We start from the raw sequence: 24,466 nt of genomic DNA, 5'->3' as shown, positions 1-24,466 counted from the left end.
GAAAATCTAAGTAGGTGTACCGCTGTATTTGCCTTTTCGTTGCAAACGTTGTTTCCAGTGACTTGAAATATTCGTCCTCTCCTCTTCTTTTCTTCTCTTCATTTCTTTCCGTTCTCCATCACAGATACCATCATGTCGAGGTCCTCCGACTACAAAGAGCCAGAGATCGGGGGGCGTGCCACTGGCACAGCCCAGCCTGGTGTTGACGATCTTCCTTCAGACCTTGCTCACGACAATGGTCAGACAATTCTCATGGGAGAGAAAAGCCCTGGTGTTGCACGTATTGAAGCTATCAGCAAGCATATGACCTTGTACAATCGCGTTGCGTTGTTCATCAGTGTCTTTTTGATTGCATATGCATACGGCTTGGATGGTACTATTCGATACACATATCAGGTAATCAGATGACGCTAGAACACAATTGTGTCGTCATGGTCGAGTCTAACATTTGTTAGCCTATCGCGTTGGGTACCTTTGGACAGAACGCCCTCATCTCTACCATCACTGTCGTGCGCACTGTCATTGGCGCTGCAGCACAGCCTACAGCTGCCAAGATTGCTGATGTATTCGGTCGCGTCGAGCTCCTTTACGTCTCGATCTTTTTCTACGTTCTCGGCACTGTTATCGAGGCAGCGTCGACAAATGTCAGCGGCTTCGCTGCTGGTGCAGTCCTTTACCAGGTGTGTGTACTGTTTGCTTGAATGCTGTGTTCCCTTTACTTACCTGTTCTCTAGATTGGTTACACTATTGTGACCCTTTTGGTCGAGGTCATCGTTGCCGATGTTACTTCGCTTCGCTCGCGTTTGGCTTGGTCATACATCTCAGCGACCCCGTTCATTATCAACACCTGGGTGTCTGGCGATGTGACGTCGTCTGTTCTGAGCGTTACTTCGTGGAAGTGGGGTGTAGGCATGTGGGCCATCATCTATCCTTTCATGGCACTTCCTCTTGTCTTGTCTTTACTCTTTGCTTCGCAACGAGCGAAGAAGAGCGGAGATCTTGCCAACTACAAGACTCCCTATCAACAGTACGGCTTGAAGAAAGTGGTTGTAGGTCTGTTCTGGCAATTGGACGTCATCGGCATCATTCTCATGATCGCAACCTTTGCACTCATTCTCGTGCCATTCACGTTGGCCGGAGGAGCATCTTCGACCTGGGGTCGAGCTCACATCATCGCGCCTCTCGTCATCGGCATCTGCCTGATTCCCTTTTTCGTCTTGTGGGAGCGAAGGGCGCTGCACCCACTTGTTCCGTTCCGTCTGCTCAAGGACCGCGGTGTCTGGGCCGCGCTCGGTATCGGCTGCATGCTGAACTTTGCATGGTACATGCAAGCCGACTACCTGTACAACGTCTTGATCGTGGGTTTCAACCAGAGCATCAAGTCCGCCACCCGCATCCTCTCGCTTTACAGTTTTGTTTCCGTCCTGACAGGATGCGGACTCTCTCTTGTCGTCAGATTCGGCGTCCCATACCTCAAGCCATTTATTCTCCTAGGCACAGTACTGTACATGATCTCGTTCGGCATCCTGATCGCCTTCCGAGGCGACACAGGAGGAAGCAACGTCTCCGGTCTCATCGGAGGGCAATGCCTGCTAGGCTTCGCCGGCGGTCTATTCTCCTACCCGACCCAAGTCTCCCTCCAAGCAGCCACCAAGCATGAGCACCTAGCCCTCGTCACAGGCCTCTACCTTGCGCTCTACAGCATCGGCAGCGCCTTCGGCACCAGCGTGTCCGGCGCGATCTGGACCCAATTGATGCCGGGCAAACTCTCCACCCAGCTCTCCCTCGTGTCCACCAACGCCACAGCAGTAGCAGCAGCCGCGTACGCCGACCCAGCCACATTCGCGACCGCATACCCCGTCGGCAGCGTCGAGCGCACCGCCGTCATAGAGGCCTACAGAGAGGTCCAGCGCCTCATGTGCATCACCGGTCTGTGTCTGTGCGTGCCGATCGTTTTCTTTGCGCTGGCGCTGCGAAACCCGCGTCTTGGCAAGGAACAGAGTCGTCCTGAGGCTGAGGAGGGGGACAGTATCAGGTCAGGTGAGTCGGCGGCGGGCGGTAGTATTGAGAAGGCACCTCGTGGGAGTGGTGGGGCTATGGGGTTTGCTCGTAAGATGTTCAAGTAGTGGCGTAAGTCCGCTAAAGTGGGGTCTACGAGTGTGCTGAAAGGAGTTCTGGGGAGAATATGTAGCTTGGATTGGTTGGACACGCATTGTGTGAAGATGGAAGTCTTAGTCCAGGCATTCACTCGAGGTCACTTGCGGAAGTGCTCTGGATTGACGAGTGTCGTCAGATATCGTCGAAACGGCTTGTTGTAGTCTTGTAAAGAAAGAAGAACAAAAGTTATAAATCAAGGTATTCATGGCTTGTTGAAAAGCAGCAGCAGCAGCAGCAGCAGCAGGAAGATAGAGTAATCTAGCACTATCATGCCTGTATTCTTTCTCCGCAAAAGTGGGAGAGAGATAAGTGTCACCGTCCAGAAATCCACTCCAAGTACTAGACTTACATAAGTCCTTCTGTATCCACGAGAGCACAGTCAAAAGCGTGTGTTATACTTTCGCAGAAGAGGGAGAAGAACCAAAAAGGTGTAATTCGATCAATAAGAAAGGACTGGTGGAAAAGTACGAGGTGAGACTTGGTATATAGTGAGGTTATAGTATTTCACCGGTATTGGTTTCATTATGTCATCTTTGTATATTTGCTGCAGGTATCCATGTCAAATACATTAGATAAAGACGTGAATAATCAGAATAGTAGCAATCAACATAATCAGACGAAGCTTCGACCAAGGCTCGAAGGAAGTGCCAGAGACAAGGGTGGCTATTCGTACCAAGAAGTGAAACGCAAAAGCTGGTTCGAGATAAGAATAGTATCAATACTCATCGTCATAGCAAGATCGAGACAGGAACAAGAAAAAGACTCACCATTACTATCATAAGCTGATGGCAAGAAGCATAATCACCAACAGCATAAACCGGTGAAGACGAAAACCAGAAAGAAGCAGCTAAAAGTGTCAAACATAGACCCATGATCACATCACATCAGAAAAGAATGAAGAAAAAAGGCCAGTCCTCAAGAGCTCAAACCCCCAAAAGCCTTCTTCAGCCCTCCCAAAAACCCTGACGATCCATGACCCCTCCCACCACTGCTCGCGGACGAAAACGACGCCCCGTTAGCGGCAGCAGGGACGTCACGATGCGAGTCTCGGCGATGAGGCCGCTCTCTTTCTCTGTCTCTGTCTCTGTCTATGTCCTTGTGGTCTTTGTGTTCTCTGTGTTCTCGGCGATGACGTCTTCTGTCTTCGTCGTCGTCGTTGCGGCGACCTGATGATGAGGAGGATCCTGCTGCGGCTGCTTCGTCGTGGGTTGTCGAGGTTCTGTGACGTCTGGGTTTAGGCCTGTCGGAGGGACCGTCGTTGGGTGCGTCCAAGTCAGGTGGATAGCTTGATGGAGATGCAGCGGCTGCTTCTTCTGCTTCGCGTCTCTTGCGCTCTTCGTGGCGGCGGCGGCGTCGTCTTCTGTCTTCTTCTTCCTTGAGCAGTCTTTCCCTCTCGAGCGCTTCTTCTTCTTCTGTAGCGCGTCGCTCGCGTTCTCGTTCTTGCTCTCTTTCCTTCTCCTTGCGGCGCTGGTGTCGTCGTCTGCGCTCATCTTCTTCTTCCTTTGCCCGCTCGGCGCTCTGTCGTTCCTTTCGTCGTCGTCGGATTTCTTCTCGCTCTTTTTCTTCTTCGCGCTCTCGCTGCAGTCTTTCTTCTTCGAGGCGCGAGAGCCGTTTCTTCTCTTGATGGCGTTTTCGTCGCTCTTCGTCTTCTCGTTCTCGCTTCAGGAGCTCTTTTTCTTGTTTGTGCAGTTCGCGCGCTTTGGCCGCTAGTTCTGCTTCTTTGCGTTTAAGGTCTGCTTCCACTTCTTCTGTTGAGCGTACTGAGTGGTGGCGTGAGGAAGAAGGCCGATGGTGTCTAGAGCTTGAGCTGGAAGGCGTTTCGCTTGTGCGATGCTTAGAGGAAGAGTCTTTGTGTTCTTTTGGACGGAACCAGCCTGCAGGACCAAAGGGGCTGGATTTGCTACTGGACTCTTTGGCATTACGTGTGGAGTGGGTGTGGCGTTTTCGTTCCTTTTCTTTTGTGGAAGCTTTGGTCAGAGGAGAGACGTCCGAGTCCACGTCTTCGTCTGCGTCTGGACCGGGTGCTTCCTCGACTGGTGCTTCTGCCGCTGGTTCAGGTGCTGCCGCTGCCGCTTCTGGGGCTGGCTCTGGCTCTGGCTCTGCCGCAGGTAAGGGTTCTGGTTCTGCGGCCGCAGACTCAGGCTCAGGGTTGGCTTCTGCTGCTGCGGGCTCAGGCTCAGGCTCTGCTGCTGGAGCTGGTTCTTCTACCTTTGCTTCCTCGGGCTCCGGCGCGGGCTCAGCGGCAGCAGGCTCTTCAGCAGCAGGTTCCTCAGCCTTGGGTCCGTCGGCAGGAGGTTCTTCAGCTTTAGGTTTTTCGACAAGAGCATCATCAGCCTTTGTTTCTCCGGCGCCGAGCTCTTCTGGTCTTGGTTCCTCAGCAGCAGGCTCCTCGGTCTTAGGCTCCTCGGTCTTAGGCTCTTCGGCAGTAGGTTCTTCCACCTTAGGTTCTTCTACAGGAGGATCCTCGGCTTCCGGTCCTTCAGCAGGGGGCTCCTCAGCTTCTGGTTCTTCAGCAGGGAGATCTTCGGCCTTTGGTTCCTCGGCAGGCGTCTCTTCAGGCTTCGCATTCTCAGCAGAAGCCTCTTCTTTAACTTCCTCTTCTGCTGGAGCATCAGCAGCTGGCGCCTCTTCAGTCTTCTCCTCTTCAGCAGGAGCGTCAGCAGCAGCAGGTTCCTCTGGAGCAGCGACCGCTTCGCCAGGTTCGGCAGATGGTGCGACGTCCGCTTCTCCATCTGCTGGCGTGCTGTCAGGCTTCTCTTCTTCTGCTTTGGTTTCGTCAGCCGCTGCTGCTGCTGGCTCGTCCTTTTCGCCTTCGGACTGTTTATCGGCCGCAGGATCTCCCTCTGGCTCTACGGCGGGAGTATCTTCAGTAACAGCTGGTTCGGCGGAGGTATTAGCCTCTTCGGCAGGTTGATCGTCCCCAGCCTTGTCTTCTGTAGCTGGTTCTGATGCTGGTTCCTCTGCGGGCTCGGCAGGTTTGTCTTCTGCTTTTTCGGCTTCGTCGCCTTCTTTCGTGGCGTCTTCGTCTTTCACATCTTCTGCTTTCGGTTGTTCTTCTTCTTTAGCAGCATCGCTATCAGCCTGGCCTTTGTCGTCGTCACCTGCTGCATCATCACCTCCTTCTGCTACATTTGTCTCTGCATCCGCTTCGCCACTTGGCTCCTGTGCCTCAGAATCAGCTTTCGAGTCATCACTACCGCCACCCTCGTCTTTCTTCGTGTCGCTCTCAGCTGTGGGCTCAGTAGATTCCTCGTTCTCTGGCTCGGCTAAGGCATCTCCAGCATCTTCTTCTTTAGTTGTTGCTGCAGTGTCCGCAGTCGTCGATGACTCTGTTGGTGTAGTGTCTGGAGTCGAGTCTTTGACACCGGCAGATGAGGATGCTTCGTCGGATGCGGAGGCACTTACTGTCGATGCATCTTTTGTTTCTGTCGACTCTTCGGCTGGAGTGTCGCTGGCCTCGGGTTTATCCTCTGCCTTGTCGTCGGTATCTCCAGAAGTAGCTTCAGCGTCATCTTTCTTGTCTTCGGCAGGGGTAGCTTCTGCTTGAACGGTCTCGGTCGTATCGGTTTTGTCGTCTGCTTTCGGAGTATCATTCTTGTCAGCGTCGGCCTCTTCTTCTTTCTTATCCTCGGCGGGTGCGTCTGGAGCTGTTTCCTCGTCCTTTACGGGCTCGGCGGCGTTGGCCTTTGCTGCTTCAGCACTGTCGGCGGGTGCTGGAGCCTCGTCTTTTGCAGCTGTATCGCCTTCACTACCTTTGTCCTCGGCCTTCGAGTCGTCCCCGTCCTTGGAGTCGTCCCCGCCCTCGGTCTCTGGCTTTGCGGGTTCTGATGCCGCTTCGGACTCTGGCTTCGAGTCACCCTCCTCTGCGGGGATGGTCTCGTTTGTTGACTCTTCTTCCGTTGGTAGCTCACCTTCGGTCTTCTTATCATCGGCTGGAGTGCCTTCTGATGAGGGCTCTTCCTCAGGCTTATCCTCTGAGGCTCCGTCCCCTTCGACTACCTTGTCTTCGTAAGGTACTGTATCGCCAACAGTCGATTCTGCTACAGTTGCATCGCCGTCCTCTCCGGCCTTGTTGTCTGGAGGGCCCTCATCTGTCGACTCTGGAGCAGGTGGTGCGGCATCGGACTTGCCGGCTTCTGCCTTTTCTGGTTCCTCTGCTTCCTTGGGTGCCTCGGAGTCTGTTACTGCTTCGACAGGCGGTTCACCAGGTGTATCAGCAGCAGTGTCTTTGGGTTCATCGGCTTCTGGCGCAGGAGCTGCTGGCTCGAGGGGAGAATCCGCGGAGGGATCATCGGTGGATCCCTGGTCTTTGGGAGGTTCGTCTGTAGATGGGGAGGGCGCTTCGCTCTCCGCGGCTTCACCCGACTTGGTTTCGTCTTCGGCGGTCGCACCAGCCGTCCAGTCAGTCTTCCCTGCGGAAGTCTCGCCATCTGCACCAGCGCTAGGAGGGTCGTGTTTAACTTCATCTGGAGGAGCCTCTTCGTTGGTTGCAGATGCATCAGCGGTTTCTTCCTTGCCGGTGCCGCTTGAGGGTTGCTCGGTTCCTTCAGGAGGGGCCTCTGCTGTAATCTCTGGCTCTCCCTTGGCATCACCTCCCGCATTGGGCTCTGCGGGAGTTTCAGGGGGTGCAGGAGGTGCATCTGCGACCTCGGCGCCCTCGTCTGCACCAGGAGGAGCTTCTTCAGGCTCCTCGACGGCGGGCTCAGTCTTGACAGGACCGAGCTTCTCCTTGCCCTTCTTCTTGTTTTTCTTTCCCATGATGGGCGTAGGCTCAACAGCTGGTATGCTCACAGGGGCTCTATAAAGATATTTGCCACTCCAAGTCTTGGACTTTTTGCGAAGTTTCTTGACCTTCTTGTTAGTGGTTGCGTCAGACCACTCTTCGGCGGCGAGAGCTGTTGTTGGTGTTGCTGTTGCGTCGATGATTATATGTGGCGGGTCGGGTGCTGCAGGTGGTACTTCTCCTTCATCTATGATCTCGACTATTGGGTCGTCATCGTCGACTGTAGCCGCGGTAACGTGCCCGAGCTCAATGTTGCCAGAGTCTGGATGGAGATCTTCGCCGGCTTCAGCTTTGTCCAGCACAGCATCAGATGATGTATCTTTGTTGTCTTCTGCAGTTTCCGTAGGCGCTGAGTCTTCGGTCGTCGTCGTTTCCTCGGCACCCTCGGTGACAGCTACAGGTGTGTCGACATCGTCCTTGACGGAACCTTCCTTCGCCGCGGGGCGTTCTTCTTGGGCTGTTTCTGTGAAAAGTGAAGCATCAGTAATCGCCGTAGTGGCAGTTTCAGAGGTAGATCTAGTACCGGGTGGGTCATCCGGATGTGCTGGTGGATCTCGCGTTGGCGTCGGTGCTGGCGGTATATCATCAGCACCGCGATCTGTAGCGCCACCGCTTTTTGACGTGTCGTCCAGCACATCTGTGGCGGAGACGGCCTCACCGCCCTCTGCCCCAGCCACCGCTATAACATCATCACCGCTACCACTTGCTTTATTGTCTTCCTCGTTCCCTAATGCTACCTGCGAGCTCGAATGAGAACAGCACGTCGATTTTGGCTTGTCGTCCGCCAAACAGTAGGGGCATCCTACCTCTACGTGCACGTCGCTATCACTCTCCTCGCCGTCGGCAGCCTCATCAGACGAGTCTGTTTTCGGTGGTACTGCATACCATCTCCTTTTCACAGGCATGTATGGACGATTGCTCACAGGCCATGGTGATGGCCCCGAGGGATGTGTGGCGGTGCCGCCTGGACGACCTCGTTGACTGTAGACCGGGGTCCAATTCGCAACCCGCACTTGTGACCTGTCGTAGGGCATGATTGTATCTGTATGTCAATTTGTAGATGCTGCTGAGTGGGTCCTACGATTGATTGGGGGCAAGTATACCACGATCAAGAAGGCGCTTCGATCATTGAAGAATGGAGATAGAAGGAAAGAAAAGAAGAGAAGAATGTCTTCGAGCTGATGGGGAGGCAGATAGACCACCTTGGATTTCTGATGTGTTGTCTTTTGTTTCTAAGGCTATGAATTGTTCGATGATGATTATAATACTATCGACGCTCCGTCTGAGCCCATCGTGTACGTTACCGTGTCCAATCGAGGAAGAAGGCGAGATAGAGGAGCCAGAGCAGACCAATTACACATGTCTGACATTTTCGTCGCCGTCAACGTGTATGCATCTCGCAACAATGGCAATGGTGCCACGACATGATCAGACACGCCTCGGGTCGAAGAGGGTGTCAAGAAGAAGGGGGGACCCTTATTGCATGCATGCATGTTTGCGCGATTCCGCGACTCTGCTTTGCGAGATGAATGGGTTGTGCCAAGTCTTATCTTATGTTGATGAGGTTGTCGGGTCTCCATGCATTGCATAATACTGACGAGCGACGTCGAGTGGAGACAGGTTGGTATCAGCAGCAGATGGGAGGGTCTCTTCTGACGTGGCCAGTCCGTGACCTTCTAATATACCAGATGAGCCACTATAAATGGAATGTCGTCAGAAGTGAGCAATGTTGTCATTGATCTGAGAATAGGACTGACTGCCCGTGGTAAGGCCAGGCATCGAGTAAAATACCCGAAAGGTAAGCGAATAGCATCGTGTTGTATATAAAGAAATATTGCTGCTGCTGCGTTGCCCACGCATCTCGTCTGTTTCTGCATGTCGCAGGGAGAAGGAGTCTTCCTGCAAGAGTCGTACATGCACGGTGAGCGAATCGGCGCATAGCAACAGATCCAGTATGATCATCAGATCGTTTCACAAAAGCAGTGTGTTATGTGTGTTTCATCGTATGACCAACTCACCTACCTTTACCGTAGCTCGTAATTTAGACATGTAAGCATTTTGCAAACATAAAACGTACCTTGGTGATGATCTCCCTGTGATGGGGGCACGACTAGAAGACGCATGCATAACGTATCATTTCAGATCATAAAGCCTGGAGGATATGAGCTTTTGGTGGCTCTGATTCTAGTGACTATCCGAAACAGAGGATATGTAAACCATCACTAGGGAAATGTGCGGATGGTCTGGTTGAGTTGTAAGAGACAAGGAAAAAAAAAGTGGAAAAATTTAAGAGAGATAATAAAACGCCAATCACGGGGTATATGAACCCGATCCCACTCCACCGAAACCCTATGCAGCCCCGTACTTCGCGTGTCGCGGCCAGGCCTTTCCAGTAGCCAGAAAAGAAAGCATGCTATGGTTGTTCCCAAAGAGTACTCCGGATCGCAATAGAAAAAAAGGTAAAGCGACTTTTCCTAATGGTAGTACATGGCGAGCACCCCATCGAGTGTCGCATCATAACCTGGCGGAGAGGGGAACAGCGGGTGCAAGTCATGGACTTGAGTGCCATTATTTGTTGAAGATATGTTTTCGTAAAGCTCAGTGGTCGTATCCTGCTCCGCGTTGCCACGGGCTAGGGTTGCCTTGTCCTGGGTTGTCACGAAACCGAGGAGCGGGGCTACTCGTGGTACTCCGCGTATCTACATTGGAGTATGGGGCTCCCTTTTCGCTGGTGTACATTGGCGGAGCGTGTCGAGGCACGCTATTGTCGCTCGGGAAGCTGACTACGCTGGGGTCGACAGGACTGCGAGGCGCCTCTCCGTAGCGGCCAGCCATCGACGAATTGTTGCCTCCAATGCGAGCCTCGCTCGAGGATGCGGACCAACTCTCCTCGTCATCTTCGATCCTGGCTCCCTTCCAGCCGTTCTTGCCTTCGCCACGTGCAGTCGCGCCGAGAGCGTCGAGCTCGGTAGTTCCGAGGTTCGATTGTGACTTGATGAACGAGCCACGGTCGTCACGCATAGGCTGGTATCGTGTATCAGGGTTCTTGGAGAAGATGGCGTAGCCAGAAGCGACCATGACAAGAATGAGTAGGACAAGAGAGAAAACTGCATTGTAGACGAAGAAAATGACACCCATGACTCCGGTGACGATCCCAGGCTGGTCGAAGATGGCGGTGAAAACGAGCAAGAAAATGGCGCTGATGAAGTTGATGACGCTGATGGCAATGTTGAAACCATTGGTCTTCTTGTCCATGTAAGGACGGATGATGCAAAGGACAATCAAGTAGATGCCCTCGATGACAACAAGTGCGATTGCCTGAAGATTGCCGTTGTCCTGGGCGAGGGCGATGAACATGCCCTTGATCAGGACGTAGGTCAGTGTGGCGATGACAAAGTAGTATGCCGTCGCCTTGAACTGCACGTAAAGGAAACCCCACTTGTTAAGAGAGACCGGGTCGGAGTACAGGATGTAAGCAGGGTTCTTGTGCATAGCCATAGAGCGACGTGCCAGACGAATGACCTTCAACGACGCCCAGGCAAGGACCGCAATCATGGTGAAGACGGTGAAGCAAGCAAGGACAACCTCACCCGAGGAATCGCGCTTAGTGAGTTCCCAGAAGCAAAGCACGCACATTTGGGGGAAAGCGATCAAGACCTGTGAGTTTTCATCATCAGCAACGGAATGACTCGAGCGATTGGTGTTTTTTGGGGGTTCTTACCACACGGAAAAGAACACCCTTCAAGACAGTAGTCCAGCCATTGCGGAAATCCTGGAACTGGTCATGTCTGAGTCTGCCAGCCTTGGCGAGACCCTCGAGAATGAGCTTGAAGAGAAGAACGCCAAGGACGACGAAGATGACAAAGATGACAAGGAAAATGTAGCCGGTCATGAAGATGTTGGTGAGCTCGATCTTGGCACGGAAGCCGACACGTTCGATTCCGCGGACGATGACGGTTTGGGCGGAGCTGTCGCTGTCCGTGGCGCGCTTGGTCAGCTTGTCGTGAAGCATCCACATGCTGCGCTTGGCGAGCTGCTGGACGTATTCCATCGAGCGCTTCTCGACCTGGACGGACTCGGTCGAGAGATCCGAAAGAACCTGCGAAGGAGTACCGCCAGTTGAGCGCTGATACCAGGTGGCGATGTTTTGAAGGAAACCGAGGCGGATTATGCCCATGCTCCACTGGAAGTTCTGGGTCCAGGATGCCACGATGGGCGGCAGCGGAACACCGGCCATACCGATGAAAGCCTGCGACTGAAAATAGCCGAAGAGAGCCATGGTGTTGGCAGCAACGTGAGCAGCAGTGTTGGAGTGACCCAGACCGGAGGTGATGGCAGAAATCAACAGGGCCAGGCCGGAAATGACGGCGACCGACCATGCGACACCCTTTTGGTCGACCGTCTTGCCGTTGGAAAGCTCTGCCTCGACGCAAGCCTCGAGCGTGTTTGTGTCGGTGCTGTTGACGTAGACTCTGACGGTCGCATCGAGATCGGGAACGGTGTATGCGATGCCCGGGATGACAGCGACTGCACTCGCGGGCAAGTTGAGGTTGGAATTGAGGTTGATCTGGCCCTCGTTGATGGGGCACAATCCCTCCCAGCCCTCCTCGCAGGGGTCTAGCGTAGCCTTGTAGACAGACAGACCATAAGCCTCGATGACGAAGGAGATGGAGATGTTTCCGGTGATGGTCGAGGTGCCGACGACGTCGAAGGCGAGCGAGCCGTTAGCCGGAGTGAAGACGACATTGAACAGAGAGGCGGAGAACTTGGAGTTGTCGGCGCATTCGTTCAGCGACAAGGACTGGATGACTTTTTCTGCTGATGTGAAGGGTAATATAGCGAGAAGGGTGGCTATTAAGATCCCCACCGGGGACTTCGAGACGCGCATAGTGGCGAGACAATTCGATTACGCAGCGATTAAGATACTGCGAGACAGGATGTGTAGGTCGTTAATATGCCTCGACTTGCAGGGTATCAATGAAGGGAACGAGTGAAGGGCGGCAACACTTTCGGACGCGTGCTGCTCTCTGCGTGACAAAGAGCGGAGCAGTCCGATTGGTGGCGTATTTGCCTGAAGTGATTATGACCTTTAAAGACGAGCGATCGATCGCCAGTCGCAAGTTTAGTTGATGAAGCGACTGTGATGGACAAAAAAAACAAATACGATGCTATTGAGTCGTCAAAGGCGGTTGGCGGAGAACGAGCGACGACAATTAGTAGAAAATGCGGAGGAAAGGGTTTGGTTTTGTCGAAAATCGGTAGTAATGGGGTGCCTGGATTGAAGCAAGAAGGTCTGCGGGTGGGATGGATGAGAAAGGTGATGATGATGATGATGATGATGATGATCAAAAGAGAGAGAGAGACAACTGCGGTTGGTTGCTTTCCCTTGTGATCCGGTACGGAAGGTTAGGCACAACGTGACCGTGGATTAGCGCCTCAGCCGCGCCAGCTGAATGCTAATGTAGTGGGTGGAAAAGGTATTTTTGCGTTGTACCTTGGTTTCCAGGATATCAAGGTGACGACTGTTGCGAAGTAAAAAGGCAAGCGAGCGTGAATGTCTTTCTTTCCCTTGAGATCAGACCAGCCACCATCAGAAGGAAAACACGAAAAACCTGGCAATAAAAGGGTGGTGGAGGTGGAGAAGGGGAGAAACAAAAGGATGTCGACACCGCTTGTAAGAAGAAGAGATGGGATTGGACGATTGGGGAGGGGGGAAGGGCAAAAGAGAAACAAGGCAAGGCAAGGCGGGCCGGAGGGGGTGGAAAGAAGGAAGCGCTGAGATGATGTTGACAACCGCCGCGAACGAACTAGGAGGCTGTGCAAAATGGCCTCAGAGAAACGAGGAGACGAATTAGACAAACAGGACAGACAGACAAGAGGCAGAGCAGAGCAACAGTGAAAGGCGGCCTGCTTGGCCCTCCTTGGAAGGACTTCTCAGGGGTCTTGGGATCTTGTCAGCTCTGACTACTGAGGAACAGAACACAGACACGGACAGGGAGAGGGTTCGTAGAGTTAGCCGGTGCCCGTGATCGTCTAGCGCCATGCAATCAATTACGCGTCCAAGTTTGGAAATTCAGAAGTATCAGTAAAATGTGGAGAAGTTCGTGAAACAGCACAGGCGAAAGAGGATTGCGGGAGGGCGCAATACGACTTGATTCGCTGGAGGGCTTGGGTCTGCCTGTTGTCTCTGGACTATTGTGCGTTGTCTGGTTGTCTTGACCACAACACACATCGGCAGATCTTCTCTCTCTTTTCGCAGACGACGTCTGCTTGTACTCCACGATCGTGTGTTTGCATGGCCTGGCCTCCGCATTGCTGCGCTCGCCGGGCCACGCGCAGGCGTAGAGCGAGTCACGGAAAATGCATGTATGACAGCAGCGTGGCACCCTTGATCAGAGGGAACATCGCCATCTGACACTGGCACTGACGAAGCCGTGCGTGCGCATCTACAAGACGAGTCGAACGGCTCCGCATTTCTCAAACGGTACCTTACCTTATGATATTGTGACCCGCTGGTCTGATGCATGGTGTTGTACCTGCGTACCTACTTTTTGTCTATATCTAATTGTCTGCGGGCACTACTACTCAAAAACCACGACTACTCGCAAGCGTCGCGTCATTTCATCCGTCGATCTGAGTATACAAGTATATGCAAGTAGAAAGAATGTTTTCTTCTTCTTCGCATGAATAGCTGGAGGCGACACTTTTGTCTTGCGTCGGTGAGATGTACTTGTAGCTATTATTAGGGCTGGCTAAGGTACGTAGCCACCAGGCCTATTTAAGGGCATAGTGTTCCAGTGTTCCCAAGCATATACCTTCGTAGACAAATACGATAAATACGGTCTCAGATCTCGGAGCAGTCAGATTGGGGGGGGGGGGCGGATTGGGACTTTCTGTCACGCCTTGCCCACTGGATGACGTTCCCAGCAGCGCGGCGCCAAAGTCTATTGGACTCGGTCGACTTGTACGTTTGCGCGCTGGAGTGGCAGAACAACAGAAGGATCGAATACGGGAAAAGGATTTGTCTTCGGTCTTCTCTCAGCCGATCGGGGATAAAAACGACCAACGGGCGCAGCGAAATCTTAGCCCCAAACGGTCATATGAGCATTTCAGATTGCAGCGGGTCTCGATTGTGTGATTGTGTTATTGCGAAGAAAACGTCGCGAGCGCGCAAGCGACGTCGCAGGCTCTTTCTTGTTGTTGGTTATCGTATCCACACTTGGAGAGGTATAAACGATAAAAGAGTGGATGGTTGTCAGCCGTTATATCCGCGCGGTCGGAGGCGGAGTGTAGGCGTAGAGCCAGGAGGAAATTGGACCCCCGAATTGACTGACGGTACGGCGGACAATAATATAATATGGTCTACAGGCAGAGGCAGAAGCTCGGACGACGGGCGCCTTTCATTTGTGTATAATGACTGGCCTGGGCCTCATTCTGTTCTATTGCTATAGTCGAAATTGACAGAACCAGTACAAGTGCAGTAGAGTAGCATAGTACAATACAGTGCGTATCCATCCATCAACCTGTAACAGTGACAGCGAGAGTGAGGATGCATCATTGGTCCTTGTATTGCATTGGAGTGGCAGACTAAGAAGCGATGATGTGATTATCTTGGAGGATTGTGTTTATTGCAGGAGCCTTGTGGCAGATCTGACAAGGCCTCGTCTCATTTATTGTCGAGATTGTCTGTCTGTCTGTCTGTCTGTGTCTGGATGGACGAATGCCAGAATCCCGGTCATTCTGCAACGATTGCAGTGTAGTCTTGGCGGCGCTCGCTAATGATAAGAAAAGATCTTATCGCAAACTCCAGATGGTCCGAGCGGCGAACTTTCAGCGGGTTTTTGTTTTAGTAAAAGTTCAAGTCTTGGATTCTTATTTTATTTTATTTTGATTCATCGTGAAACCCACCCGAGCAATCATGTCCAACACCGATCTACAGTCGAAAAAGCGCAAGAGAAAGCACGGCTCGTCCAAGGCCGCAGAGGCCGCTGCTCCTGTCGCCGTGCGGCAGCCCGAGGCCGAGTCGGAGGCTGTGGCCGAGAGTGAAGAAAAAGTCAAGGCCAGGAAGAAGGCCAAGAAGGAGCACAAGAGCAATGGATCCGTCGACAAGAAGACAAAGGCAAAGGTAGCGGTAGCGGCAGCATCGGAATCAGAAGATGAGGATGACGAGGAGGGGGTGAACGAGCAGTTGCGTGCGGCCGCAGCCCAGTCAGACGTCGCCGCCGAAGCCTCGGGATCAGAAGAAGACGACGACGACGACAACGACGACGAGGAAGAGAAGACGACAAAGAACAAGACAGACATGGGCGAGCCCTCAGACCTGCCTTCTGCCCTCGGTGTGTCGCTGCCCGGCCAGGATGACGAGCCGCAGAAGTTCGCCGAGCTCAACCTGTCCGACAAGACAATGGAGGCAATCAAAGAGATGGGATTCGAGAACATGACGGAGATCCAGCGACGAGGAATACCTCCTCTTCTTGCCGGCAAGGATGTGTTGGGTGCGGCCAAGACGGGTTCGGGAAAGACATTGTCGTTTTTGATTCCTGCCGTCGAGATGCTGCACTCGCTGAAGTTCAAGCCGCGAAACGGTGAGTTTTTTTTCTTCTTTTCTTTATTGCAATTAAATTCACAAATGAGAGAGGACATGAATGAAAAGAAAAGAAAAGAAAAGAAAAGAAAAGAAAAGAAAAGAGAAAGAAAAATGCTGACAGTCACCAGGCACCGGCGTCATCGTCGTCTCTCCTACCCGAGAACTGGCGCTCCAGATCTTCGGTGTGGCACGTGAGCTCATGGCTCACCACTCGCAGACATTTGGCATCTGCATCGGGGGCGCCAACAGACGCGCAGAGGCGGAAAAGCTCCAGAAGGGAGTGAACCTGCTCATCGCGACCCCGGGACGTCTGCTCGATCACCTGCAGAACACCCAAGGATTCATCTACAAAAACATCAAGGCTCTGGTCATCGACGAGGCCGACCGCATCCTCGAAGTCGGATTCGAAGACGAGATGCGCCAGATCATCAAGATCCTGCCCAAGGACGAGAGACAGACCATGTTGTTCTCCGCCACCCAGACCACCAAAGTCGAGGATCTGGCTCGCATCTCGCTGCGCCAAGGCCCGCTGTACATCAACGTCGACCACAGGAAGGAGCACAGCACAGTGGAGGGCCTCGAGCAAGGATATGTCATTTGCGAGTCCGACATGCGCTTCCGGCTGCTGTTTACTTTCCTGAAGAAACACCCGAAGAAGAAGATCATTGTGTTTTTCTCGTCATGCAACTGCGTCAAGTACTACGCCGAGCTGCTCAACTACATCGACCTGCCCGTGCTTGACCTGCACGGCAAACAAAAACAGCAGAAGCGTACAAACACCTTCTTCGAGTTCTGCAACGCAAAGACGGGCACCCTCATCTGCACCGACGTCGCCGCCCGCGGCCTCGACATCCCCGCCGTCGACTGGATCGTGCAGTTCGACCCCCCGGATGACCCGCGCGACTACATCCACCGCGTAGGCCGCACCGCGCGCGGCGCAAACGGCAAAGGCAAGAGTTTATTGTTCGTGCAGCCCAACGAGATCGGCTTCCTCAAGCACCTCGACGAGGCCCGCGTGCCGCTGTCGCAGTTCGAGATGCAGCAGAAGAAGATCCTGAACATCCAGAGCCAGCTCGAGATGTTGATTGGAAAGAACTATTATCTGAACAAGGTATGTCTTTCCCCTCACCCCTCCTCCTCCCCCCCCCCCCTCTGTTCTTCCAGCCCAGCCCAATACTAACAACCAACGAACAAAAGTCCGCAAAAGACGGCTACAGAGCCTACCTGCAAGCCTACGCCTCGCACTCGCTCCGCTCAGTCTTCAACGTCAACGAGCTGGACCTCGTCAAGGTCGCAAAGTCTTTTGGGTTCGCCACGCCCCCGCGCGTCGACATCTCGCTCGGCGCGAGCATGAAGAACGGCAGCAGGGACAGTAAAGTGCAGGGCAGGCGCGCGTACGGCAGTCAGCCGAGACAGGGCGGGAATTATAAGATGAAGAATAGGTTTGATTAGGCCTTTTTTCTTTCTTGTCCGCTCTTTTATTGGGCTGTTGGTGCGTGCGATGCTGTTGGGAAAAATTAGTGGTTTGGTCGTTCCAGCGAGGGCGAGGGATTGAGGGATTGAGGCTCGAGGTAATACCTACATTACTGTACTGTACTGTACTGTACACTGCGGGGCGTCTTTCTCGCGTCTTGCTCTTTCCCTTTTCTCTTGACTTGCGCTTTGCTCCCGAGATGACGACCGCCATCTCCATTCCGAGTTTTACTCTCCCAGAACCTGACTTGACTCGACTATTACCACAACGTATATCAAACACCGGAAGAAAAAGTCTCAAAGTCTCAGAGTAACAAGTGAAGCAGTGGATGGCCAAAGAAGACAACAGCCGCCTTTGTTGCTACTGGTTTCTGTGTGGTGGATACCTATACAGTACATACAGACTTGTGGAATGCAAAATTTCTGCCTGGTTTTGGTGACGCTTCTTCGAGTATAGTTGATTCGCCCCTTGACCCTTTTTCGCCGGTGCCTATGCCTTCCTTGCAAAGAATAAGAAAAATGCAAGATGGTCCTCCTCTTTGGTCGGGACGTAGAAGAGAGGTTAGAATGTAATAAAATTGACAGTCATAACAATAGTACAATGGCTTTCTCGAGCCACTGTTTGGAAAGGGATTTCGACGCTCTCTGCTCTCTCGATCCTAGCTCTATCGTCTCCTCCTTCCTCTTCTCTTTCTTCTTCTCCTCGCCATTCGGCTTTGACGCCGTTCTTCGGATGATGCAAAATTCGCTCAATCGCTGCGATTCTAAAGTCAGTATGTTGTATCAAGATGGTACGAGGTAGATCGTCCGAGCTGGAAAAGACGAAAGAAGAAAAGAAAAAGACAAAAACTCACTAGATCTCCAACGGAGCTAACTGGTCGATATTGTAAAGCCAGTTGCCGCCCTTCTCCTCCTTCTCCAACCAGTCATACGGCCACTGCACAAGATGGCCTTGCACCAGTCTGAGCAGCACCTCGGCCTCGTCTTTTGACAGCACTTCTTCCGTGTTGATGACGGGTTTTCCCGAAGACTTTGTCGTGGCTCGGCGGCGGCGGCGCTGCGATGTCGAGTGGCCTGACAGATTGTTGCCGTTGTTCTGCACGGGTAAGGTCGTCTGCGTGGCTGTCGTCTCGGAACCCGTCTGCTGCGGTAGCGGTGCTCCGGCTGGTCCTCCGTTGATTTGAGCGTTCGTGTTCGCGAATGCTGCGTTGGCTCGCTCGGCGGCTTTCGCGTCGTCGTCTGCGTACTGCACTGTGCGGATCTTGGGGATGGTTCCTGGCGTGGCGTTTCTCTCTGTCGTCGTGCCATCGAGCACGGTTCTGTCGTCGGCGAAGTTGGCGTCTGCGTCGCGTTGAGCGGCCGTCTTCTCGTCTTCTTCGACTGCAGTGCCGTTCGCGACTGGTGATTCTGAAGCTCGCGACTCTTGCTCCAGGCGGACCTTTTCGTTGAATTCCGCAGAGGTGGATGTGGACGAAGCGTTGCTCTTGCGTCGGTGAAGGAAGTTACTGATACCAGACAGGCGTCCCTTTTTAATTGAGCCTGTCTTCTCAGACAAAGCCGTGACGCCATGGCTGAGCGCATCGGTGCCTGATGATCCTGGCGGCCCGGAAGTCGAGGGAGCTTGACTGGGCTGCTTGGCTCGATTGACCCCGAGCCCTTGTGACTGCATGAATTTCTCGCTGTAAGCGCTGAACTCTCTGTATTCTTTCCACGACTGCACTTCGGAGTCGGGCATGCAACGGAACGTTTGACGGTAGAGTCGGGTGTTGTTTTGTGCCACTCGATGCCAGATGTTCTCGTAGAAAGAATCGACCAGAGGATCACGCATGCAGTCGTCTTCGACCAGGGGACGCGACATCGACTGCAACAAGGGGTTCACGACGTGTGCGTTTCCAGTGGACCAATTCGAAAGCAATGGTGGTCCGCCAATGTCTGTGTCGTCAGCTGCTGGCAGCGCAGGAAGCTGGGACAACTGCGTGAGGCCAAGCTCACGGGTGTTCATTCTAGGAGGCATGCTCGGAGGAAGCAAGCGCGAAGTGTCCAGGTGTTGATTCTGATGGTGGTGCGGTTGGTGATGTGGATCATCCCGTTTCGAGCCCGTCGTACGAGGACGAGCGTGGTCGATCAAAGCAGAAGTCCGCATGACCTCGTGTCCGTGGGCATTGATATACGAGTCCCGGCCGTCAAGATCGCCAGTGGTCTCCAGCTTTTTCCAGTTGTCGGTGCCAAAGCCGGCGACATCGAGATCATGGGGTCTTTCTGCAGAAGCGGTACTCGTCTTGCCGGTCGCTCCATCCATGACGTCGACGTTGCTTGCGCTGGCGGCAGACTCGCTGACCCAATTGTGGACTGACTCTTTGGTCGTGTGTCCTGCTTCAGACTGCTCTCTTGCAAGGTTGGTCTCGGTCAGTTCATGAGGTCGCGAGTCAGTCGGTGACTGCTCGTCACTGGGTTCACCGTAGATGCGGTCCATGTCTTGGTCAATCTCGTCCTCCTCGTCGGCCTCCCTCTCCTGGCGATGGAGCTCATCGACGTCAATGCCGAGATGCTCCCTCATCAGACGCATGCGAAGAGTGTGCGGGAAAGTTCCGACCTCGTAAGGCTTGCCGCCCATATAGGAAGGCAGCATCTCTGTGTCTGTCACGACGGCAGCAACTTCAGAGTCACGGGAGCCCAGCATGGATCTTTCGTTGATGTTCGCAGATCCGATAATGACTGCACGATCATCGACAATCATGCACTTGGCGTGAATGTACAGTTGCTCGGTGGTCAAGCACTTCTGAGGGCCAATTTTACCCCATTGGCGCAGAGCATAAAACTCAATGTAGTTCTGGGGGTTGATACCCTTTGCACGCAGTCTGCCAAAGATGGACGACTCCCCGCGACAGATACTGCGATACTGGCACTGCATGATCAGGCGAACACTGGTGCCATCTTGAGAGTCGACGCTGTTTTGGAAACCGGGCATGAGGGGAATGACAATGCATGCTCTCCACTTCTCACCATTGATATAAGCGGCCTCGGCTCGCTCGACCAGGGCGTCGCCGATCTTGTTGTTGATCTGAGTACCCTCGACCACGCAACTTGTTATGAAGAATTGGTTCTCGATGTACACAAAATGCTCGGAGTTTTTGATCAGTGCGACGTAGGCATTCATGATGCTGCATTCCGTCTTGTTCGGGGTGCCGATGGACCAAGTCGTGCACGAACGGAGGATTTGTATGGTGCATGTGCCGGTCATTCCGAGTTGCTCGAGCTCCTCGTGTTCGTACTCGGGAGGTGGCAGCAGTATCGGCGTGGGCCGAGAGGGCACACGCTGGCGGAGGATGTAGTTCCAGCGTTGGATGAAGTGACGACCGACGTCTCTCGCGGGCTGACCGACGAGGGTCATGGAGATGTCGTGCCACGGCATACGAGGGACCTTGGTGCGATCGTACATTTCCTCATAAGGCCTGTCCAGGGCGTAGAAGTCTTGGACTCTGGGGTTTGAGTAGTCCTTGCCGGGCCAGACTTGACAGTTGTCAGCGTTGCGGGCCATGTCCATGTCGAGCTCGAATCCAGTGAGCTTGTCATCAGTGACGGAGTGGTTCGGGTCGTCCCATCTGCCAAAGCACAAGTCTATGCCGCCGACAAATGCCATGGCGTTGTCGACGACGACGAGCTTCTCGTGATGGGCCCAGAAGAACTGGTTCTGTCGGAACTGGTTGGGAGATCTCTGCACGCAGATGTTGGGATGCAGGTCGAGCAGGGCGGCTTTTGTGTACTCGGAGTCGATGGGAATGGCAGACTCGATGTTGCGGTAGACAATGACAAAAATCTTGACTCCCTCTTGTGCCTTTCGTAGCAGAAGCCGATCGAGACGCCATTTCTGACTGATGGCGGCGGGTCGTCTCATGTACAGCTCCGGACTCAGCCACCAATCGTGGATATAGACGAAGCTGCGGGCGTTGTCGATGGCGCGCGAGACTTGCCACATGTGGTCTCGGCCGTCGACCAGCCAGCGGGCAAAGACGTTCTTGCGCACAGGGGCGAAGCTGTCGAAGCGGTGGTTCTGAGACCATATCGTGTTCTTTTGCATGATCTCGATGGACTCTTTGAACTGCAGCAGCTGACGCTCGTTCTTGGCCAGACACTTGAGCTTTCGCTCCGAGTTGTACAGCTTCAACATGTGATGCTTGGGCTGAGCGGTGGCGGCGGCGCTTCTAGCCATCTCCTTGCCGCTCTGATCACGCATGTCCTTTTTCTTGCGCTCGGTGGAGAAATCGGCGTCGACGAGAAAACACTCCTGCGGCACGAGCGACTCGGGCGAGTCGACAGCGACAAGATAACTGTGCCTAACCAGAAACCACTTGGGAGCATGCTTACGCTTGAAGGCGCTGGCCGAGGGAGCAGTCGGCCGTCTTCGGAGATCGATCTTGGGCTTGGAGACTATGGTCAGATGGCCTTCTTTCCCGTGGTAACCTCCCTCGACGGCGAGCCTCATGGCCAAGGCGGACAGCTCGAGAAACTTGCAGAGTCTGTTGGCATCGGGACGGAAGATGAGCCATTTGATCATCTGCTGCAGATAAATCTCGAGCTTCTTGCGTTGTCGATCCGTGTACAGCTCCTTGGCCCGCGGGTTGTTGGCCGCCAGACTGACGGCGCCGACCATGCTGCCTGCTCTGGTGAGCGCGCCTGCCGCACTGTCGGGCACCACGTGACTTCCGCTGGACTTTCGCCTGGAAGGTGCCAGCGAGGACCGTCTCGTCTTCTTGAAGCCAGGTCTCTGGTGTTGTTGTTGCTGCTGCTGCTGCTGCTGCTGTTGTTGCTGCTCGGGACCACTGGCCTCTCCCTCCGGGCCGCTGACTTCGGCAATGGCATTATCATTGTCGTCCTCGCCCTCGTCGTCGCCGAGTCCTCGCACGCCTCTCAGGTAGGGAAAAGCAGACCTGGGGAAGCGCGGCATCTTGAGCCCCGAGCGGTCGTCGCTCTTCAGCAGGTTGTAGCGCTCGCTCTGGCTCTGGAACTTGTACTTGAGATGCAGATTGGCAAAGTCACGCAGCGAACGGTGGATGGTCCAGGTCATGCGCGACGGGCCGTTGCCGTACTCGAGATTGATGGTGAAGACGGTGTGGCGCTCGCCCTTGCTCTCGCGCGTGTGGCTGGTCGGGATGTTGATCTTGAGCTGCTCGAGCAAGACGGGGATCTTGCGGCGGCCGTGCTCGTCGCGCTGATACATGCTGGCGAAGAAGATGGCGGCGGGCGAGCCGGCGAGCAGTTCGGCCATGAGCTCGGCCGACTTTTGGTGGTCCACAGTCTGTCGCTTGTTCTTCTCGCGCCGGCCCAGCATCTGCAGCCCCGCCTTGACCTGGCGCCACTTCTGCGCGCTGGCGCTCATCTGTCGGTCGCCGCGTGTCCTCCAGGGGGAGCTGCCGTTGCCGCTCTCGAAGCCCGTCATGCGGCGCATGCCACTGAGCCCCGGTCTGCGTGTGTCTGGCGTCTCGGACTCGCCGGGTCGCTTGTTGCCGCTGCTGCTGCTGTTGTGCGCCGCATAGCTCAACCCCCTGGCGTTGTCCAGTCCTCGTCTCCACGCGCTCTTGGCCAGCCTGTCGCGGCCCTCGTCCTCGGACACTCCAGCTCTTGCGTGTTCGGGGATCTCGCTCATCGTGTTGGAGCGGCGAGGAAGGAAGCCAGGGGGCCGCTGGTCCATGGACGACGAGAGACTGGCATTGATGGGACTGAAGTAGTGGTCGGCGCGAGGCTCGTGGCGGTTCATGAACGAGTGGAAGCGAGGCGTCTTGGGGGTTGTGGGTGCGCTGGAGGGAGCGTCGTCTGTGCCAGCCGCTCTCTTTCTTCCCCTCCGTCTCTTCTTGGGTTTGTTGGCCGGGTCGGCGGCCGAGGCGGTGGCGGCGTGGGTCGAGTCGTCTCGTTCGCTGTCGTCGACGTCTGCCTCTGCCTCGCTTCCGTCGAGGTTGGAGGTGGGGTAGCGCGGCTCGTCCAGCTCTGAATGGGGCGTCATGACTGGCGTGGTGTATCCTGTTCCTGCCGCCGCCGCACCTCCTGCTGTTGCTGTTGGTCCAGCTGCTGCTGCTGCTGCTGCGGCGGCGGCGGCGGCTCCTCCTGCTGTCGTCATCTCGCTGGCTTGACGCGAGTGTGTGGGTGTGAAGCTGGCCTTGAGCTTGCCGAAGAAGGAACCTTTCCTGCCTCTTTCTCCCTCTGCTTCCGTGGTCTCTTCGGCCTCGTCGGGCAGATGCAACGTCGATGCCAGTGAGGCTTGCAGCTCGGCGAGTGATATGTGTGGCTGGCCGTCGGCGGCGGTCGGCTGTACGGACGACGAGGCGGCGTTGGCGCGTCTCTGGGCCAGTGTGGACATCTGCGGATCCGAATCGTGACGCAGGGCGAGAGGCCTCGGTCTGCCAGAGAGTAGCGAGGGTGAGGGTGAGGGTGAGGGAGACAGAGACGAAGAAGGAGCAGCATCGCCGTGTGACGACGCGGCGAGATGGAAGTCCGAGGGGTTGGGGGGACCAGGATGCACACGATGCACCAGATGGTGTCTCGGATGGTGAAGATGATGATTCTGATTCTGCTGCTGCTGCTGACCCTGACTCCTGTTCTGTCCATTGTCGTACACGTGCTCGTCATCCAATTCACCGCCACCGGGCGCCGTCGATGGTCTCAAGGTGTCATCTCCCGCCGTGTCAGGAGTAAAGGCAGCTCGCAAGGGTGAGGCAGGCAAGACATAGCCTCCGTTCGCCTCTGTCGCCAGAGTCTTGTCTCTGTGGTCTTCTCTGGACTTGGATCTGGATCTGGTGGTCGCTGTCGTTGGTGATAGATTGCGCGGACTCCGGTCTGGACTCGTGTCTCTTGCTGAAACCTGTTCGCGGGGTCTCTCCACAAACAATTCCATCCCTCGGTCTCTCTTTCTCTTGTTCTTGCTACACTTGCGCCTTGCTTCTCTGATAGTAAGAGCGATGAAGATATCCAGAGAAAAGTACAGTCGGGCCTGATCGTCGACGTCTGAGTGTCAAGGGTGCTCGAGTGGCAGAACCAGCTGCCTTGTGTCGTTGCTGTTGTTGTTGTTGTTGTTGTTGTTGTTGTCGTCGTCGTCGTCGTCGTTGATGACGATTTGCGTGTGTTCAGACGTCTATATGTTGACGAGGTAATTTTATAATGGGATAATTATCGTTTCTGTTGCATCATCTTGTTCAATGGCTATAACTCTCGGGTTTGTTTCCTCTGATTTATCGAGGACGATGAGGCGACTGTGAATATCCCCTCCCAATATATTATCAAGCGCCGACTCCTCTGACACGCTATGTATGGACAGCACGCTGCAGGAACAAATGGAAAGCAAGGACGAGGGCTCGGGAAAACGTCAAGTGAATGAATACAGCAAGGTAAGGACGAAGGAAGGGGGGATTGAAATGCTAACAAAGTATGCTGCGCAGCACAGTAAAGCATAAGCATAAGCATAAGGTAAGGTACAC

General features: G+C 54.3%; 4 protein-coding genes across 4 annotated transcripts; 2 read left to right on the top strand and 2 right to left on the bottom strand.

The window, feature by feature from the left end:
* Positions 1 to 132: 132 nt before the first annotated feature.
* Positions 133 to 2,126, top strand: AAFC00_000773 (uncharacterized protein; the record flags this gene model as incomplete). The annotated part of the gene is made up of 3 exons (XM_069347485.1): positions 133 to 396; positions 456 to 680; positions 735 to 2,126. The coding sequence occupies 3 exons, from the start codon at positions 133 to 135 to the stop codon at positions 2,124 to 2,126; spliced, it is 1,881 nt and encodes a 626-aa protein (XP_069203332.1).
* Positions 2,127 to 9,538: 7,412 nt separating this feature from the next.
* On the bottom strand, positions 9,539 to 11,828 carry AAFC00_000772 (uncharacterized protein; the record flags this gene model as incomplete). The annotated part of the gene is made up of 2 exons (XM_069347484.1): positions 9,539 to 10,597; positions 10,662 to 11,828. 2 exons carry the CDS (start codon positions 11,826 to 11,828, stop codon positions 9,539 to 9,541), a joined length of 2,226 nt encoding a protein of 741 aa, XP_069203331.1.
* A 3,030-nt stretch (positions 11,829 to 14,858) lies between these two features.
* AAFC00_000771 (uncharacterized protein) lies at positions 14,859 to 16,979 on the top strand (the record flags this gene model as incomplete). The annotated part of the gene is made up of 3 exons (XM_069347483.1): positions 14,859 to 15,525; positions 15,656 to 16,638; positions 16,725 to 16,979. The coding sequence occupies 3 exons, from the start codon at positions 14,859 to 14,861 to the stop codon at positions 16,977 to 16,979; spliced, it is 1,905 nt and encodes a 634-aa protein (XP_069203330.1).
* Positions 16,980 to 17,853: 874 nt separating this feature from the next.
* On the bottom strand, positions 17,854 to 23,886 carry AAFC00_000770 (uncharacterized protein; the record flags this gene model as incomplete). Its single annotated transcript, XM_069347482.1, has 1 exon — positions 17,854 to 23,886. One exon carries the CDS (start codon positions 23,884 to 23,886, stop codon positions 17,854 to 17,856), a length of 6,033 nt encoding a protein of 2,010 aa, XP_069203329.1.
* Between the last annotated feature and the right edge of the window lie 580 nt (positions 23,887 to 24,466).

Source organism: Neodothiora populina (genome assembly GCF_041146345.1).
Source record: "Neodothiora populina strain CPC 39397 chromosome Unknown canker_contig_12, whole genome shotgun sequence".
NCBI classification, from domain to species: Eukaryota; Fungi; Ascomycota; class Dothideomycetes; order Dothideales; family Dothioraceae; genus Neodothiora; species Neodothiora populina.
This window is presented reverse-complemented; position numbering and strand designations above follow the sequence as displayed.